Source organism: Eschrichtius robustus, chromosome 2, assembly GCF_028021215.1.
Source record: "Eschrichtius robustus isolate mEscRob2 chromosome 2, mEscRob2.pri, whole genome shotgun sequence".
Lineage (NCBI taxonomy): Eukaryota > Metazoa > Chordata > Mammalia > Artiodactyla > Eschrichtiidae > Eschrichtius > Eschrichtius robustus.
The window spans coordinates 110,299,616-110,320,350 of NC_090825.1; the positions used below are offsets into that span (position 1 = coordinate 110,299,616).

Sequence of the window (20,735 nt, forward strand, 5' to 3'; positions counted from 1 at the left end):
GCTCACATGCCAAAACTAGAGAGAAGCCCGCACAACACAAGGAAAGATCCCACGTGCCGCAACTAAGACCCGACACAGCCAAAAATAAATAAATAAATAAATAAATATTTTTTAAAAAAAGATCTGTAATAAAGAACCAATAGAAAAAAAAAAAAGAACATATATGCCTTTCAATACAATCCTTTTCTACCAATACTTACATAGGGAAAATATTAGATATATGTCCCCCAAACTCAATGCATTTTTTTAAAAAATTTATTTATTTATGGCTGTGTTGGGTCTTCGTTTCTGTGCAAGGGCTTTCTCCAGTTGCAGCAAGTGGGGGCCACTCTTCATCGCGGTGCGCGGGCCTCTCACTATCGTGGCCTCTCTTGTTGCGGAGCACAGGCTCCAGACACTCAGGCTCAGTAATTGTGGCTCATGGGCCTAGTTGCTCCACGGCATGTGGGATCTTCCCAGACCAGGGCTTGAACCCGTGTCCCCTGCATTGGCAGGCAGATTCTCAACCACTGCGCCACCAGGGAAGCCCGGCAATGCATTTTTAAACAAAGTGATGAGGGAGGGAGCTCAACAGAGAAAGCCTTTAGGTTTATTCCAAATATATTGGTAGCATATCAAAGTTCACAGAAGACAATTGGAAAGGCTCTGAATGTCAACTAAAGGGACATGTAGCATGTTATATGGATAAAGAGGCCATATTAATGGTTTAGTGATCAGGAAGTACAGTTTTAAATATTTTACATCCTTATTTTACCACAATTTATTAAATAAACAAATACAGAAATATAAATTTTAAAATATTTTACAACCTAACATGTTAGCTTGTTGCTTATACACAGGCATTTTACTGTGTTTTGTGTTTTATGCTTGGAAAATTGGTTGAGGATTTTGGATTGAGATGTAATGCATGAAAAATTTTCCCATTTAAATAATGGGAATGAGGCTCCTGGTTAGCATTTTCTTGCCAGCAGTGTTTAGTGAGAGATGCCTGTATTTCTTTTTTTTTTTTTTTTTTATAAATTTATTTATTTTATTTATTTATTATTTTTGGCTACGTTGGGTCTTCGTTGCTGCGCGCAGGCTTTCTCTAGTTGTGGCGAGCGGGGGCTACTCTTCGTTGCAGTGCGCGGGCTTCTCATTGCAGTGACCTCTCTTGTTGCGGAGCACAGGCTCTAGGCACGCGGGCTTCAGTAGTTGTGGCTTGCGGGCTCTAGAGTGCAGGCTCAGTAGTTGTGGCACACAGGCTTAGTTGCTCTGTGGGAGATGCCTGTATTTCTGAATGGCAGGGCTTGGAGGGGACAAAGGTATGACCTGTGAAGGAGATGGACCTGAGAGCCAGAGGTTTTTATGCCCAGAAGTGACATATGGCCGTGAGTGTATTTTATAAAAAGCCCTGACTTGACAGTCATGGGGAGATCCTAAAGTAGGGAGCTGGTGATGGCTTGAGTCTAGGTGAGAGGCAAGGGCCTCAACTGAGGCAGCAGGGATGGAGAGGGGGAATTGGAGAGACATTTCAGAGGCTGAATGGTGGATGGAAGGGCACAGAGGGTAAAAGTCAGGGAGTCTTCCGGAAAGGTGATGGGAAGGTAGTCATGGTTATATTAGCCAAATAGGGAACCTCAAAGGAAGAGGAGAAAGAAGGACAAGGAGGAGCAGCAGCAGCAGCAGGTTTGAGGGGATGAGGATGGATTCCAAAGAGGGACTTCGGTTTTAGATGCATTGTGTTGAGGTGTTCTCCGGAAAGGTTCCTCTGTGGCCCTCCAAAACCCAGCCTAATATTTCACTCTGGCTCCTCCCACTGGGCAGTAACAGCGACATCACTAAGACAGAGCGCAAATAGATGCTCTTTTATTGGGATAAGTTTTGAGAGGAAAAGCAAGACTCATGAAAGTTTTCCTGTAACCTGGAGCCTGCCAAATCCCTCTCCTTTGATGCCCTAGGTTCTGGAGCCCCACAGTAGTCAGGCTAGGTGAGGGAGCAGTTGATATAACTTGTAAGAATCCCACTCTTTCTGTCCAGGGACCATCTGGTTGGCATTACTTTTACGGGGAAAGTAGATCAGCTGGAGAATCATTGTTTCTGCCTTAAAAATCATTGGTAGGTCTAAGAAGTCCCATTTTGGTTAGTTTCATACAGCCCTGTTTACGTTCGGCTTCTCTGAGATGGTAGATTGGTAAGAGTTCATTAGTGGGACTTTAGGATATTCCAGCCTTAAATCCATGATAACTATATTGGACCTTGATAAAGAAGTGGGAAAATGACTTTTTTTTCCTACCAAATTAATTTTATTTTTATTTTAATGGAGGTATAGTTGATTTACAATATTAATTTCAGGTGTACAACATAATGATTCCAAATTTTTCAAAATTCTATTATGGAGTATAATAGATTGTACTCCATTTATAGTAATTATAAAATATTGACTGTTTTCCCTGTGCTGTACAATATATCCTTGTAGCTTATTTATTTTATACATAGTAGTTTGTGCCTCTTAATCCCCTACCCCCATATTGCCCCCCTTCCCCTCCCTACTGTTTGTTCTCTATATCTGTGAGTCTGTTTCTTTTTTGTTATATTCACTTGTTTGTTTAATTTTTTAGATTCCACATATAAGTGATAACATACAGTATTTGTCTTTGTCTGTCTGACTTATTTCACTAAGCCTAATACCCTCCAGGTCCATCCATGTTACAAATGGCAAAATTTCATTCTTTTTTATGGCTGAGTAGTATTCCATTGTATATATATATCAATATATACACCACATCTTCTTTATCCATTCATCTGTTGATGGACACTTAAGTTGCTTCCATATCTTGGCTAGAAAATGACCTTTTATGAGAGAGAATATAAGTTTACAAGGGCAGGGAATTTTGTCTTTTTTATTCACTGATGAATCCTAGTCCCTAGAACAGTCCTGGAACATATGGGAGCTCAATAAATATTTGCTGAATTGAATTAAATTGACATTCAGTCTCTTCTCAAATTGAGTTTCCTGTTTCCTGTCAGTTTCGAGAACAGTCAGCGTAGTGCTGTGCTGACACCTCTTCATCATCTCAGCCCCAGCTCTTGGGGCTTGGTGGGTGCACAAGTTGGGAGCCTAAGCCACAGCAGAGTGCTGACTACCATGTCTGTGTTTGTGCTGGAAGGGAAATATGTCTTCTTGCACAAAAGGACTTGCATTCTCCCACCTGGGAATCTGTTTCTGACTGCCCTGGCCCCTCTCCCACATCCAGAAACAGTAGGAGCAGTTGCTTCACACAAGTAGTGAAGCGCAACACGTGCAATCTATGCAGATAATGCCCAGGGTAATGGCACCATCTGTAAGGCCCTGTAGCACATGCCCACAGCTGCCTCCCAGCATGCAGTATAGGGCCTGTGATCAGTAAGCAAAGGAAGGAATTAATGGCATAGCTGAATATTGTTACTGGGCCTCTCCCCTCCAGGTCTCAGTTTTAAAATATATCTTAAAGAACATATTTTCTGAATCCTTAAGAAATTTCCTCAAGCGGAGGAACTTCCAATTATGGTACTGATAGTCATAAACAGGCAGATTGGAGTGTTGTTCTGCCTAATGCTGCTCTGCCCCTGGGAATACAGATGGTGGGCACCTCTAGAACCCAGCCTCCCCAATATAACTGCCTACCAGTGCTTCTCTGACCATTGTTATGCCACAATGTCAGGTGAGGTGAAGAACCCCCAGGTCACAGTGCTCTGGGCTCCACAAGGAACGTTTCTTCCCCAAACTGGCAGTGGGATTGGCCTGCCACATTCTTCTTATAGGCTGGGAAGAGACCTAGATACAGATTCCTACACTGCCCTCCTCCCCAGGGGAAGCCGTGAAACTAATTTTAATTCTCTGGCCAGTTCTGGAAGGCCCTTATAATCATTCATTCATTCACTCATTCATTCATCACCTCCCATTTTACCTGCACCAACCTAGGCTCTGGGTATACCATGGAGAGGAAACCAGGCTCCAGCCCCTGCCCATGTCCCTGCTACCCCCTTCCCCACTAAGTCCTGCTAGATCTCATCCACCCATGGCATGCCTAGCAACCTGTGACTTCTGCCACCTGGAAGATGGGAATGCCCTCCAAACTTGGCATGTTCTCACACAGACTGTGCTCACTTCAGAAGTCAGACAAAGGCCAGCAACAAATTGAACCAGAGTTGTCTATTTTTGTTTTATTGGAACATAGCCTAAGGTGAAATAAATATTAATTTTCCAAGTTCTCAATTGTTTCATAAATAATATTAAGTTAACAGACATTTTACAGAATGTTATGTTAAATAAGACAGATAAAAGTATATATCTGTTTTGCTTAGAGCAAACTGATGGAAAATACTTCAATGATTCTGATATCTGAAATACAGCTCAAATATTTTGTTTTTATGCTTTCTGCCTGTGTGAGGTAGCAGTATGCCTGAAATATTTATTTTGCCTCTGAAGTTTCATTACACTGAATATTAAGACCCCACCCTTGGTTGGCCCTCATCCTTGTTGCAGTAAAACATCCTTCTCCTCCTCCAGGATCTTTCGCTACAGTGAGACAGGTTGGTCTCAACTTTCCGTTGTCCACTCGGTGTTTATCACACTAAGAAAAGCTTGCAGGTAGTCTAGGAATTGTTTTACTCTCCATCTTTCTCCTCCACACTTCTTCTGTGAAAAGAGTAGACAGTAAGTATTGTAGGAAACTGTCAATTCTTGTAAACATAGGCAGAGCCAGACAAATATACTTAAGTTTCAACTAAATGTTTTTAACTTACTCTTTGGAGGTCTATGTATTCTTTTATTAAAAACAAGTTTTGGAATAGTTTTTCCACGGCATCCCCTTGTGCAGTTTGATTCTTCAATGTGTCTATTCCCTGAAAGACTTCTTTAATACATAGTTGGTGCTAAATGAGGAAGATTTAAAAACTATAAATAATCAAAACAAGGTATAAAAATTTAGTTCCAGAAGTTAGTTGTGTTGTTTACATGAGTTCTCTTCTCCAAAGAAAATTTTACTTGTTCCTTTTCCAAGTGGCAAACCACTTCACACTGAGATATAATTTCCAAAAGTAGATAAAGTTTATATGACTACTGAGGAGTTTTACAAATGATATAAATTAACTCCTTAACGGAAAATAAAATGTTTAGGAAGTATAATGCAACTACAATACTGATTGAGCTCCCATGAGTTTCCTTTTGTAGTTCTAGCTGGTAATTTTATTCTATTTAGCCTAATGAAATCACATATTTTACATTTTAATACAACCATGACATACTCCAAATGTATACAATTCCATTATATGGTCATAATAATTTAAATATGTGGAAATGACACATATATTAATATAGAGCATTCATTGTATATTTTAATGTCTACTGACCATGATTCTAAAAATATAAACTTAACTTGCTAAACTTTCAGAAAGACATGAGAGTGAGAGGAAAGCCATAGATAGAGTTGAATGGAGACTAGGAGGCCCCTCTCACCCAGTATGGAATTCTTCTGGAAAGAAGCACTATTTACAATAGCCAAGACATGGAAGTAACCAAAATGTCCATCGACAAATGAATGAAATAATGCCATTTGCAGCAACATGGATGGACCTAGAATTATCATACTAAGGGAAGTCAGAAAGAGAAAGACAAATACCATATGATATCACTTATATGTGGAATCTTAAAAAATGATACAAAGGAACTAATTTCCAAAGCAGAAACAGACTCACAGACATAGAAAGCAAACTTATGGTTACCAAAGGGGAAAGGTGGGGGGGGGGGGATAAATTAGGAATTTGAGAGTAGCATATACACACTACTATATATAAACTAGATAAACAACAAGGACCTACTGTATAGCACAGGGAACTCTACTCAATATTTTGTAATAATCTATATGGGAAAAGAATCTGAAAAATAATATTTATATAAAAGAACAGACATATATATATATATATATATATATATATATATATATATATATATATATATATATATAAAACTGAATCACTTTGCTGTGTACCTGAAACTAACACAACATTGTAAATCACCTATACTTCAATTAAAAAAATAAATAAATTTTAAAAAGCATGTAGCAAAGAAAAAGACATTAAATACCTAAAAAAAAAAAAAAAGAATGCCTTACATGAGGCTCTTTGAGATGGAGAACTGACAACATCACCAAAGGGCCTGATCCACTTGTTTAATGAATTCTACTTGTAAAGTTATTCCTAATATTTATAAGTACATACATTTGCATCCACACACACAAAAACAAAATGGAGAAAATTAAATCATCCCAGGGATAACTAATGCTTTATAGCTTAAAATATGAAATTTACTTATTCACTCAATCATTTATCAAATCTTGATTTAACTTACATTTGTATGTTCGGGAGTAGGAATCATCAAGTTCTGAAAAGGAAAGAAAATACATTCATGTTTAAAGCACTCTAGCACTCATAACTTTTAGTAAAATGCTTGCTAGTAATATGGTTATCAATTATATAGTACTAACACTCTTATAATTTCATGATTAATGACAGATCTTTAAGGATTAGCCACCACAAATGATTACCTATATATTTTAAAGACTGTAGGAATCAAAAAGAAAATTACCCCGTCGCCTATCAGCAGAGTTCGATGAGTGGAGAGCAGTGTCAAGGTCTCTGCCACCAGTCTATTCATGGGACTTTCTACAGCAATGACACAAACGTAGGCAGCTCCAAGAGCCAGCAAACTCAAATGCAGAAGCAGTCTCATGGCTCTGAAATGTTGAGTGTTTGCCTTGGCAAAGAAAGTGCGTAGTACAAGATTTCATCCCCAACCAATTTATTCTCTCTCTTTGAGGAAATGAATAATTTCTAACAATCAGATAGAGAATGCTTAATAATGGCATATAGTGAAACTGTTTCCAATGCCTGTACCTTAAAAAATAATTTTACTTTTATCTTTTAATAATAATAAAAATCCCTATTTTTCACCTTTAAAAACATTTTCTATTACAAAAGAAAATCCTTAGGTGGATACATCATTGCCCCACCTTTGCATTTCTTAAAATCAGAAGATTGAATTTCCTTTTAAAAGATTTGTGTAAAAGGAAGTATAATGTAAACCACTAAATAGAATTTTATGCTAAAATACGTAAATATTGAGAATTTCTTTTCACGTCAAGTAAACTCTAATGCAGTTGTAGCCAGGTTGATCTGTCTTAAAAGGAATTGAAAATACTGGTGATTGAAGATGGTGATTAGAGCAGAGACCATCAAAACTTAGCTGGGTCAAGTCGTGTTCACTGGGGTCTCAATTAGGATCCTTTCTGTTGCCAGTGATCAAAAACCTAACCCAAACTGGTTGAAGGCAGATGGGGGATTTGTTAGCTCATATAACCAAATGATCCAGGGTGGAGGCTCCTTTATGTTGCTTACCTCAGTGACCATTGTCTTCATTCTCAGGCAGTGACCCATTCTTGGGTCACTGTGGACCCAAGATGATATCCAACCTCCTGAATCTATATGTACCCTGTTCATGAGCCTCAGGAGAAAGCAAATTGTGTTTTTCTGATTGCTCAATTAAAAGTCCAAGAATTTACCCTTGTTCACCCTTGATCCCATATTCACCCTTGAACTGTGGCCAGGGGTATGAGATATACTAATTGGTTCTCCCTGGAGCTGGAGATGGGCTTCATCCCACCCAAACTTCATACCTGAGAAATTTGGGGTCCTAGGTAGTAGTAAGAGGGACCTAGATGCTAGGAAGGCAACCAAAAAACATCCATCACAGCCACATAACATATGGGCATGCCCTCTCCTTCACGTCCCACAAGGGTAGGAGTGTCCTTTCACACCCTGGGTGGGCCATGTATGAATAGGTGTAATCAGGGGAATCAGCCTTTGTGTACCTTAGGCTCTGACCTATAACCCCAGAAGGGAGCAAATGAGGCCCCCTTCTAGACCACACACTTCCTTCTTCCCTGGCCTTAGCACACATAATGGAGGTGTAAGCCATTGCTTATAATGGAGAGTTTCAGTGAGCATCCCAAAGTGGTTCTTTGTTGGTGGCCTGGAAGCCTGGCTTTAGGACTACCTTGAGTATCTAGCACAGATTGTACCAAATATGAATTGTTACCTAGAATCCTTTTCCAAAGCTGGATGTAGTTCTGTATGTGAAGTAGAGGCATCTAGGAGGTGGGCAAGCCTTTTATTTTATTTTTTAAAGATTTATTTATTATTTATTTATTTTAGGCTGCGTTGGGTCTTAGTTGCGGCATGCGGGATCTTTGTTGAGGCATGCAGGATCTTTCCTTGCAGCGCGGACTTCTCTCTAGTTGTGGCGTGTAGGTTTTCTCTTCTCTAGTTGTGGCACACAGGCTTCAGGGCGCGTGGGCTCTGTAGTTATGGTGCACGGGCTCTAGTTGAGGCACGTGGGCTCAGTAGTTGTGTCGTGCGGGCTTAGTTGCCCCGTGGCATGTGGGATCTTAGTTCCCTGACCAGGGATTGAACTCGCATCCCCTGCATTGTAAGACAGATTCTTTACCACTGGACCACCAGGGAAGTCCCGTCAAGCCTTTTACATGGGAGTAGTCACAGCTCTGCACAGGTGGGATAAAAGTAGTATGGGACTTCAGTGGCAGCCTTCCTGTACCATGTCTGGTTTTGTTTGTGCTAAAGTTTTGGACTCTTGGTTAGACATGCCTGGTTTGAACACTTGAAAGACCTTTTCCTTGAGACTGCAGGAGTGACCGTGGCTTGCTGCAGGAGTGAGGTAGGAATCACAATAGACTGGATCAAGGTGCTCTTAAAATGGTGCTTTCAAAACCAAAGCTGAGTTCTGGCAGAGCCTTCTCTCCCCAGAAGATTTCATAGAGAGAGTTTGTTCTGGTTCTCCTCAGCTCCTTTGGGCTACACTGAGGAAGTGTGGGCTTAGATGAAGGTTTCAGAGGAACTGCCAAGTGACTTGTTATTTTAGTACCTTAGGTACACGAAGTTCTGAGTTTTAAACTTCTCTCTGTTATAGGGTTGCACAGGGAATCTAGGTGGTGGAGGATTGAGATACCACTGTACTAGTGTTCACTAAGCAGGAGAAAACTCACCAACCACTCACTATTTTTAGGGAGTCATGCTGGCTATGAAAATGAGTGAGATGGGCAAGGTGTGACAACAGCACAGATGGTGGGGCTGCAGAAAACTGCAGCAGAGTGACCTGTCTCCAGGTGGCAAGTACTGCTCAGCTTCAGCTGACTGTTGCCATGTGACACCCTTGGACTTATGTTGCCAAATCATCCAATTTTTCAAAGAAGCCAGAAATCCTGATTATTATGTATAATCTCCTGATTTTTAAATGTTGGCAATTCACAGTTTTAAGAACCATACGGGGGTGCTTCCCTGGTGGCGCAGTGGTTGGGAGTCTGCCTGCCAATGCAGGGCACATGGGTTCGAGCCCTGGTCTGGGAAGATCCCACATGCCGCGGAGCAACTAGGCCCGTGAGCCACAACTACTGAGCCTGCGCGTCTGGAGCCTATGCTCCGCAACAAGAGAGGCCGCAACAGTAAGAGGCCCGTGCACCGCAATGAAGAGTGGCCCCCGCTTGCCGCAACTAGAGGAAGCCCTCGCACAGAAACGAAGACCCAACACAGCCAAAAATAAATAAATTAATTAATTGAAAAAAAAAAAAAAAAAGAACCATACAGGGTGCTATTGTGCAGTCTCTGATCTACAGTATAACTGTGGGTCCCTATTGGAGGGCAAGTTATTTAAAAATCCTCCTATTCAAAATTATGTATCTTCAAAAATGTTTTAATTGTGGTAAAATACATGTAACATAAAACATAACATCTTAACCATTTTTAAGTATACAGTTCAGTCGTGTTGAGCATGTTCATAATGTTGTACAATCCATCTCCAGAACGCTTTTTATCTTGCAAAGCTGAAACTCTGTACCCATTAAACAACAACTCTCCGTTTTCCCCCTCCCTCCCAGCCCCTGGCAACCATGCTTCTACTTTCTATCTCTATGAATTTGACTATTCTAGGTAACTCAGATAAGTAGAATCATATAGTATTTGTCATTTACTGACTGGCTTATTTCACGTAGGATAGTGTCCTCAACGTTCATCCATCTTGTAGCATGTGGCAGAATTTCCTTCCTTTTTTTTTTTTGGCCTCACCGCAAGGCTCATGGGGGATCTCAATTCCCCAACCAGGGATTGAACCTGGGCCACGGCAGTTAAAGCCCAGAATCCTAACCACTAGGCCACCGGGGAACTCCCCTTCCCTTTTAAGGTGGAATAATCTTCCATTGTATGCATATACCACATTTTATTTATCTGTTCATTTATCAATGGACATTTGGGTTGCTTCCATCTTTTGGCTATTGTGAATAATGCCATTATGAACATGAGTGTACAAAATTACATTTCTTATAATGTTTTCATAAGTCAATAACTATTCCTCTATTAGTCTGATCTCCCCAACCTGATTGCAAACTCTCTGAGCAGGGACCATAAAATAATGTATTTGAAAGAGGTTTATTAATGTTAACCTGCAAACAAAAGTTAATGATTTTAATCTCCTGTGAAGAATTCCAAGTAATTTTTGTAGATATTCTAGCCTCAAGGAAATGAAGCATAATTCTCTTTAAGTGTGGGATACACTTAAGGTAAGTGTGGAATACAATTCATTTTAAAGTGTGCAGTCTGGAAGGGGGATTATGAGAGGAGTAACTTTGCAATGGAGATACCTGACAAACCTCAGCCAGGTGATTAAGGTCCACATCAACAGTGATAACTCATGTCAGTAGCATGTCCCCTTAACATGATGTAATGAGAATGGCATTTTATCTCTGTGGTCTTCCTCCCCAAAACTTATAACCTCTGTCTAACCATGAGAAAACATATTACACATATCCAAATTGAAGGACAAAATACCTGAAAAGTACTCTTTAAAACTGTCAAGGTCATCAAAAACAGGTAAAGTATAAGAAACTGTCACAGCCCAGAGGAATCTAAGATGACATGATGACTAAATGCAGCGTGGTATGCTGGATGACATCCCAGACAGAAAACCCCCTAAAACTAAGTAGGTAAAAACTAAGAAAACCCCCTAAAAACTGTGGAGTCTAGTAATGTGCCAATGTTGGTTACCCAGTTGTGACAAATGTACCATAGTGATATGAACAACAGAGGAACTGAGTACAGGGTACACAGGAAATCTCTATAATATTCTTTCAATGTTTCTGCAAATCTAAAGCTAAATGAAATAAAAGTTTATTAAAAATAACCTTGCAAATTGAAAAAAAGTTAATGATTGTTTATATTATTATGTAAAAAGACTTTGTAGCCCATAAGTGTCATGCACTTGGGACCGTTTTACTTCACTAGACTGTGAGCTCCTTGAGAATAAGGGTTTTATTTAATTGATCTCTTTATCCTCAATGACCAGCCTATTATACACACTCAGTTAATGTTTATTGAATAAATAACTGAATGAATAAGCAGGAACTTGGTTGTATTAGTTGAACACATTAATGTGAATACTGTGGAAACTGAAGGAGTCTATTCCCTGGGGCCAGGAGCCTGATAATAGAAACAACTTTGGCAGGACTCCTGGAAAAAAGACAGAGCAAAGCTGTCGGCTCATCTATAGAGAACAAACCAATGTGAACTACAATGGTATTTTAAAAAGCCCACATTATTTTAGGAGAATAGAAAGAAATTAGCAAACAGTATTGAGAATTTTTAAGAATTACTAGTAATTGTATAGTTTAGAAAAAGGACTTTGGTGTTGAAAAGTTGTATTAGTAGGCAACATTCATCCTTTTGCTCTAAAACCTTTGTCTCTATTAGTGGCTTCCAAATTGGCAACATGTTTTTAAAAACTGATAACTGTGTTTTTTTACTAACTGTGTAGTCATTAAGGTCAAATGACTTTTCTATGAACTGATTCTAATCAATTAACAGGGCATGATGCCACAATTTTTTTTGCAGTGACTAAATGTAAAATGATAGCATCTCTTTCTTTTTCTTGACCTTATTCTAACCTCCATCCTTTCAATCTCCAAGTATATCTTTTAAATAATTTTTTAATTGATAAATAACATCATAGGAAAATAAACACAAAACTTCTTCCCCTCGACATAGCAACTACTGTATTAGGTTTTTGTTGACCTCTTCCAATCTTTACTAAGACAGCTTTACAGAGTTGTAATCAATGAATGTGTGCAATTTTGTTTATCTTTTTTGTTATTAATACTTCTCTTTCATGTAGCTACTTATTATTTTAATGGTTACCTGCTATCAGATGAAATTGATGTACCACAGTTTACTTCACCATTTGGGATGTTGCTAGTATTCCACAATTACCAACAACGCTACTAAAAAGCTCTCTGTATAATTTTAAAAATATTTCCTTATGCTGAGGAACTTGTGTGATCATTTTCATAGCTTTGTTACATTTTACCAGATTAACCCTCTAAAAATATTCAATGCACAAAAAATAAATCTCATATTTTTACAGTGTTTTACCATTTATAAAGCACCTTCACAAAAATAACTTTGTTTAATCCTGATATCAGCACTGTGGGATAGATTTCTTTCCCTCAAGATTCTTTAGCACTAGGGTTTAATAGTTCTGCTAATGTAATGAGTGAAATGAACCACAAAGGAAGGTGTGATACAAGAAGCAGTAGTAGTAAAAAAGCTTGATAAATATGTTGGTAAACATAAATAATGCTGGTTTTAAAAAATAACTCAGAGGATTTCAAGACAACATGGAACAAAAATACTAAACAATGATAATGTGGAAGACTAAGATGCAAGGAGTGATCAGATTTGGTGCATTTTATGGTTCTTGTACTGTTTAAAAGGATACTAAAGGTATTAACTTCAGATTTCAAAATAGGCACGTGAAAAATTCAAGAATAATGACTAAAAGAATCAAAATAGAATGTGCAACTTCAAAACCAGTAGAATAAAACAAGAGAATAATGAAAACTCAATCAATCCAGAAACCTGGAAAGGAGAAAAAGAGGGAGAAGGCACAAAAAAAGATATGAGAAATACATCCAAATTTATCAGGAATGACAGTTCACTTCATGCAAAATGACATTAAGAGGTTTAAAAATCAAGGGATAGAAAGACATACTAGACAAATACTAATCAAAAGAAAGCTGATGTACCGATATAAATATCAGAAAAAGACAATTTATGTCAGAAAGTATTATTAGGATAAAGAGATTCACTAATAGGTATAAGATAGTATCTCATGGTATTTTATTTTCCATTTCATTAATTATGATATAAGTGAAACTAAACATTTTTCAGTAGTAGTTTACTGAGAACTGGGAACTTGACTGATTCGCCTTTTTAGTTCTTTTTATTTTAAAGATTAATCATTTTTATTGCAAATCTTTCCACCCGCCCCTCCTAGAGTTGTTATCTTAGTTTTATAGTTTCCTACTGTTACAAAGTTGAAAATTTTTGTAATGGAATCTGGCACCTTGTAATGTCCATTTTTTTCCTTCAACTTACTTTTTCTCAAGTATTTTAAAGTAAATTATAGAAAGCGTGACACTCTATCATTAACACTTCTATATGCATCTCAAAAAAAGGATCTTTTTCATATAGCAAAATATCATCACATCTAATATAATGAAAACAACGGGTTCTTTTTTAGCATTTAATCTCCAGTCTACATTCAAATTTCCCCACATATACCCGAAATTCCCTTCACATCTCTATGTCCTAAGCAGGATCTAATCCAGGATCATGTGCTGCATCTTGGTAACATGAAACTCAAATCTCTTTTAATTCTCAACCATCCTTTTAGAATCTACAAAAGTTCTTGTTCTATAACAGTAATCTGAAAGTCTGGGCCAGTGTTTTGTAGCACATTCCACCTTCCAGATTTGCCTTTTCCATCCTTGTGATATTATTAGCTTAATACTTCCTGTAAACTGGAAGCTTAATCTAAAGATGCTAAAGATTCAAGTTAAACTTTTTTTTTTTAATCCAGCTGCATAAGAGGTAATTTTGGCTACTTCATATTAAGCAGGAGACATACATTCAATGCCATTGGTATATCCGTCACCTCCAAAAGTTTCTTCTCACCTTCCTTACGTTTATTTTCTATTTAATTATTTATTAATTTATTTTTTGTGATAAGAACAGTTAACACAAGGTCTACCATCTTGGCAAATTTTTAAGTATACAATACATTATTGTTAAATATAGGCACGATGGTGTACAGATCTCTTATTATTCATCTTGCATAACAGAATCTCTTAAAGGTGTCTATTCCTATCTTGGGGTGGTACTTACAGCAGTGGATTTCCTTCACATATTTTCATAACATTTTATAGTCTTATAATAGCTTTTTGGCTTTTGGTCTACAACGGCAGTTCACAAACTTTTGGTATTAAACCCCTCTCTGAGGATCCCAAAGGGCTTTTACGTGAGTTATAACTACTAATATTTACTCAATTAGAAACTAAATTTGAAATTTTTTAAAAAGCACAAGAATATACAAGCACACATTCCATTAGCAATCATTGCGATGGTGTCCCGCACGTCACGTAATTACTAGAAAACTCAGTACATTAGGGAGCGACTGAGAGCGCAAAGGCAAATAACGTCTTAGTATTGTTAGAGAAAGTTTTGACGGGAGCGAACACCGCATCCCCCTCCGCTCCAGGAGTCCCGAGATCACACTTTGAGAATCGCTGTCCAACACAAGTCGTCCCTTAGAGTTAGTGCCTCTCAGTGCTGTCCCGCCCCGCCCCCGCCGCCAGCAAGGAGCCGGAATCCGTTTTCTAGACGACGTTGCACTCAACTTTCTTGCGCGGTAAGGTTCCCGGAACCCAGAGCTGCGCGCGCACAGCCGGCCTCTGACTTCCCGGCGTGCCCCGGGCCTGCGGCGTAAAAGCGCGCAGGCCGTAGCGTCCCACGTGACCCGCGGCGCCGCGGAGGCGGGAGTCTGTGAGTGATCACGGTCGCGGGGGTCCTCGGGCTTGTGTTCTGCGTCTCCCGCGGGCAGCCCCGGGCTGGCCCCCACCCCCACTCTCGCCCTCCAGCAGGGAAGAAAGCCGGTGTGGGAGGAACGGTTCCAGCCCGAGCCTTCGCTCTCACCTGGAGCCTCCCGACCCTGGGACGCGCGAGTCCTTACGACCCGCTCTTGCTCTGCTCGGGCCTCACTGCTAAACCTTGGTGTGCCCTGGGCTCTAGACCCCTGCTGTTGAGAAAAGAAACATTTGCAAACATGTCCCGGATCGAAAAGATGAGCATTCTGGGCGTGCGGAGTTTTGGAATAGAGGATAAAGATAAACAAATTATCACATTCTTCAGTCCCCTCACAATTTTGGTTGGACCCAATGGGGCGGGGAAAACGGTAAGTCCTAAGTAGCCGCCTTCAGTTTACGGGTCGCCATGTGTTAGAAATCTGAAGTAAAATATCTGCAGAGTTCGGAACTCTTGATTAGGATGAGAGGAGTCCATATGACTCAGCTCCTAGGGCCCCAGGGTGTACCTGAGTCTCCGGCTGACTTCCCGGCCCAGGGGCGTGGCTTGGTGTGGCCTTCAGGCCACTGCAACCTCAGGAACCGACCAGACTCCTGTGTTCAGTCATGTCCGGTGGACAAGGTTTCCACCAGAATCCTAAGAGACCGGGAGTTACCTCCGTCCGGGTTCAGCGAGCTCACAGTCCCACAGGAAGCCTTTTTGTCTACATTGATGTTTTATAGTTCCTTACGTGGCATAGCATTCACTTCCTGGTAGTCGTCCCCGTACAGGATTTCTTTAAAAGTTATAAAACATGATAAATATGTGACTTTAAGAAGACTGTCTATCCCGACTAAGATAATAAATGATAAGTAAATGACATAATTTTAAAATGAAACATGCGTTGGGGCTTGGTTAAATTAAGACAGTATTTTGTTGTTAGGATGCTCTTACCTAGTCAAAATAAAAGATCGGAGCGCAGCTTATATACTGTGCTCCAGTACTGGAAATATTTAGAAATTTGAGTTGGACCTGGAATGGTATGCAATTATGAAAAAAGTACAGCCAAGAGGCTCTCTGATCTGAAAGGGTGCTTTGAGAAAAAGCAAGGTGATATCATTGTAACAGGGAGAGGAGTAAATGAAGTGAAAATCATAGAAAAAGACATAAGGTTTAGTGTTGAGAGTTGAATGCCAGACTCTTGTCTACTTTTATTTGTTTATGTAGAAATATTATTTATTGAATGCTTTTTATGTACCTAGCATTGTATTAAGTGCTCTACTGGTAGAGAGACTAGTATGTTTAGTGTTTATGAGCCCTAGCTTCTTTAATACAAATTTTTTCCTTCACCATTTATTAGCTGTGTGACTGGGCAAAAGTGACCTAAATGCTCCATGCCTTAGTTTTCTCCTCTGTAAAATGGAGGTTAAAAAATAGTTTCTACGTGGGACTTCCCTGGTGGCGCAGTGGTTAAGAATCTGCTTGCCAGTGCAGGGGACACGGGTTTGAGCCCTGGTCTGGGAGGATCCCACATGCTGTGGAGCATCTAAGCCTGTGCGCCACAACTACTGAGCCTGCGCTCTGGAGCCCGCGCAAGCCACAGCTACTGAAGCCCGCGCACCTAGAACCGGTGCTCCACAACAAGAGAAGCCACTGCAATGAGAAGCCCGCGCACGGCCCCGAAGGGTAGCCCCCACTCACCCCGCCCGTGCGCAGCAAAGACCCAACACAGCCAAAAATAAGTAAATGAATAAATAAAAAAATAAATTTATTAAAAAAAATAGTTTCTACAGCCTAGGATTAATGTGAGAATTAAAAGCTTAATGTATGTAAAAGTGGTTAGTACAATACCTGGCACATAGTAAGGTCTTTGTAGATATTAGCCATTTGTTTAGTTTCGACTTTTAAAAAAATTTTAGCTTTATTGGAGTATAATGACATATAAATTGTAGGCTATTTAAAGTATACATCATGGTGATTTGACACACATGTATATTGTAAAAGGATTCCCCCATCTAGTTAATTAACATGTATTTATCTTTTTTTGGTGAGAACATTTAAGTTCCACTCTCATTAAATTTCATTTATACAATATAGTGTTATCAACTATGGTGACCATGTTTTACTTTAGCCATTGTTATTAAAAACTTGACTTAGTTTAAAGGGTTTTAATTAGAAATAGAGAAATTTTCCCTCAAATAATAATTCTTTATTTTATTTCAGTATACCTCGTTAAGTATGTAGCTTTTCTATGAACTTACAGCAATTATTCTTTAACGCTTAATCATATTTATATGACAGGTTTTATAATGTCAAATTTTATATGATCATATCTTTTATAGTCTCTATGGTAATAATATTTTATAATGAGTTAACATTTTATGATTAAATTCTGCAGTTCTCTAATAACTAAATAATATAATTTTCTATTTCTTTAGACCATCATTGAATGTCTAAAATATATTTGTACTGGAGATTTTCCTCCTGGAACCAAAGGAAATACATTCGTTCATGATCCCAAGGTAATGGTGCTAGTAAAACTTTGTACTTTTAAAGTAAAAAAAAAATTTTTTTTTGTTTTTTTTAATTTTTGGCTGCGTCAGGTCTTAGTTGCGGTGCGCGGGCTTCTCTGTAGTTGTGGCATGTGGGTTTTCTCTCTAGTTGTGGCGCGTGGGCTCTGTAGTTCGCGGCATGCAGGCTCTCTAGTTGAGGTGCCTGGGCTTTGCTGCCCCACGGCATGTGGGATTTTAGTTCTCCGACCAGGGATTGAACCTGGGTCCTCTGCATTGAAAGGCAGATTCTCTACCACTGGACCACCAGGGAAGTCCCTAAAATAAAATTTATATAATTATGGAAGTGATGATAGCTCATTGTAGAAAATTTGGCAATGGAAAAGTATGAAGAGATATGAAAGTCACCCACATACAGTCTTAGCACCCAGTGATAGCCATTGTTGACATTTTCATGTATTTCTTCTCCTTTACATACAGTCTTATATAGCTGAAGTCATACTCTAATTTTATATTCTGAGGTGTTTTTCCACCTAACATTATAATAAAGTCCCATGTTATTAAAAAACTGTATTAAATTCTTAATCTGGGTGTTTGATACATGGGTGCTTTTAATCTTTCTACTTTTTTGTGTGTCTGAAGTATTTCCTACGTAAAACGTGTAACCTTTTATGAACATTTTTAATAATTGCATCATTTTCTTACATTTAGATTGCTTTTAGTTTTTCTAAAACTAAAACATTAAAGTGTACCATGATGAAAGTCTTGGTGTATGAATCTTTGAATGGTATTTATTTTTTTTAAAATAAATTTATTTATTTATTAATTTTTGGCTGTGTTGGGTCTTCGTTGCTGCACATGGACTTTCTCTAGTTGCAGCGAGTGGGGGCTACTCTTCGTTGTGATGTGCCGGCTTCTCACTGCGGTGGCTTCTCTTGTTGTGCAGCATGGGCTCTAGGCGCGCAGGCTTCAGTAGTTGTGGCACGTGGGCTCTAGAGCACAGGCTCAGTAGTTGTGGTGCCTGGGCTTAGTTGCTCCGTGGCATGTGGGATCTTCTCGGACCAAGGCTCGAACCCGTGTCCCCTGCATTGGCAGGCAGATTCTTTTTTTTTTTTTTTTTTTTTTAAATTATTTATTTATTTTTGGCTGTGTTGGGTCTTCGTTTCTGTGCGAGGGCTTTCTCTCTAGTTGCGGCGAGTGGGGGCCACTCTTCATCGCGGTGCGCGGGCCTCTCACTATCGCGGCCTCTTGTTGCGAAGCACAGGCTCCAGACGCGCAGGCTCAGTAGTTGTGGCTCACGGGCCTAGTCGCTCCGCGGCATGTGGGATCTTCCGAGACCAGGGCTCGAACCCGTGTCCCCTGCATTGGCAGGCAGACTCTCAACCACTGCACCACAAGGGAAGCCCGGCAGGCAGATTCTTAACCATTGCGCCACCAGGGAAGTCCTGTGAATTATGGTGTTTAAACTCTTAGTGTGTGTGTGTATAGGACATAGACTTTTCTATACACGTTTTGGCCTGTAGGTTTTTCTTTCTTTTTTTTCCTGAAGTATAGTTGATTTACAATATTGTGTTAGTTTCAGGTATACAGCAAAGTGATTCAGTTATATACATATATATTTTTTAAAGATTATTCCATTATAGGTTATTACAAGATATTGAATATTGTTCCCTCTGTTATATAGTAAATCCCTGTTGCTTATCTATTTTATATATAGTAGTATGTATCTGTTAATCCCAAACTCCTAATTTATCCCTCTCCCTGAATAGGTTTTTCTTGTTCATGTATATAGTGGGGTCATGTGCCTCGCTCATTACCCCGCCTGCCAAGAGTTTGTTGTGTATTTCCTCCAGGCTTTTTTCTGTGTTTATAAAAACATATCTGTGTGTGTGTATGTAAATACACTCATGTAAGTATTTTAATACAAATAGAATTTTATTTTACCATTGTATCAGTACACATCAAATATTTATTTAGTGATATACTGTGGATATGTTAAAATATATATACACCTTTGTTTCATTATTTATTTATTTATTTTTTAAATTTTATTTATTTATTTATGGCTGTGTTGGGTCTTCGTTTCTGTGCGAGGGCTTTCTCTAGTTGTGGCAAGTGGGGGCCACTCTTCATCGCGGTGCGCGGGCCTCTCACTATCGCGGCCTCTCTTGTTGCAGAGCACAGGCTCCAGACGCGCAGGCTCAGTAATTGTGGCCCACGGGCCTAGTTGCTCCGCGGCATGTGGGATCTTCCCAGACCAGGGCTCGAACCCATGTCCCCTGCATTGGCAGGCAGATTCTCAACCCCTGCACCACCAGGGAAGCCCTGTTTCATTATTTTTAATTACTAAATAGTATTTCATTGAGTTTATATTCTCTAATTTATTTAACTGACCCACTGTTGATAGTCTTTTAAGTTGTTTCCACATTTATGTGACTAAAGATAACTCTGTGATTATGAAAGTAATCTCAGGTGGCCTTGGCCTGCAGTGGCTTGAAGAGGATTTCAGTTCCCTGGCCAGGGATTGAAGTCAGGTTGTGGCAGTGAAAGCGCCAAATACTAGCCACTAGACCACCAGGGCCAGTGGGCAGTGACAAGGCCCTGGTCCGCTGGCTTTGTAGAAATGAATTTCCACAAAGACATGGAAAGTAGTGAAACAAGTAAAGTGTTTATTAGGAAAAAGAGTACATGTGAATAGACTCACACGGGCGGGCTCAGAGAGTTGTACCCTCATGGTAGTTTCAGTCACTTATATGGGACATTTCTTCTGGGTTTCCTCTGGCCAGTCATTTTGCTTTGTCTGGCTCTGAGCCTGTATTTGGTTTAACTCAGGGTCCTCCCCTGTGTGCACACGTGTCTCTTAGCCAAGATGGATTCTAGCGAAGAGGCCTGTGGGTAGGTTGACATCACCTACTATGGGGTGGCGCCCCCTCCCTTTTTGGCCCCCAGGAGCTTTTTTGCGCAACTGTAGTCGGGAAGGTCTCCTTGACCTTGAGAATGAGGAACATGTGGTCTCTTTATCTTTTATCTGGGCAGAGCTCAGCTCCTCCTTGCTCCTTGCTATTCATCTTGGAGTATCTGTCCACAGGGGACAAACTCCAGCTGCTCAGCCTGGGGCCCATCTATCTCCTGCCTCAAATCCCCCCTGTGAGACATGAGCCCCAAGAAATCTTTATTGGGAGGGTGTAGGGCAAAGGTCTGTCTTCCGTAGCTTCTTCAGGCTGGCATGTGGCTCATAGACCCTAC

At 39.8% G+C, this 20,735-nt stretch overlaps 2 protein-coding genes across 4 annotated transcripts in view; one reads left to right on the forward strand and one right to left on the reverse strand.

Annotated features, from left to right (window-relative positions):
• Nucleotides 1-20,735, forward strand: part of RAD50 (RAD50 double strand break repair protein) — a 159,005-nt gene that overhangs the window by 32,431 nt on the left and 105,839 nt on the right. Inside the window, exons 1-2 of one of the 3 annotated variants that reach the window (XM_068535849.1) lie at nucleotides 14,930-15,370; nucleotides 17,418-17,501. In XM_068535849.1, the coding sequence (XP_068391950.1) occupies nucleotides 15,242-15,370; nucleotides 17,418-17,501 (213 nt within the window). In that variant the 5' untranslated portion in view covers nucleotides 14,930-15,241. Of the gene's footprint in view, nucleotides 1-14,929; nucleotides 15,371-17,417; nucleotides 17,502-20,735 lie in introns of those variants that run through there. The other 2 variants (XM_068535850.1, XM_068535851.1) reach the window with 2 other exon arrangements.
• IL5 (interleukin 5) lies at nucleotides 4,562-6,751 on the reverse strand. The gene is made up of 4 exons (XM_068535852.1): nucleotides 6,608-6,751; nucleotides 6,371-6,403; nucleotides 4,768-4,896; nucleotides 4,562-4,660 (listed from the first exon to the last, which is right to left on the reverse strand). The coding sequence occupies exons 1-4, from the start codon at nucleotides 6,749-6,751 to the stop codon at nucleotides 4,562-4,564; spliced, it is 405 nt and encodes a 134-aa protein (XP_068391953.1).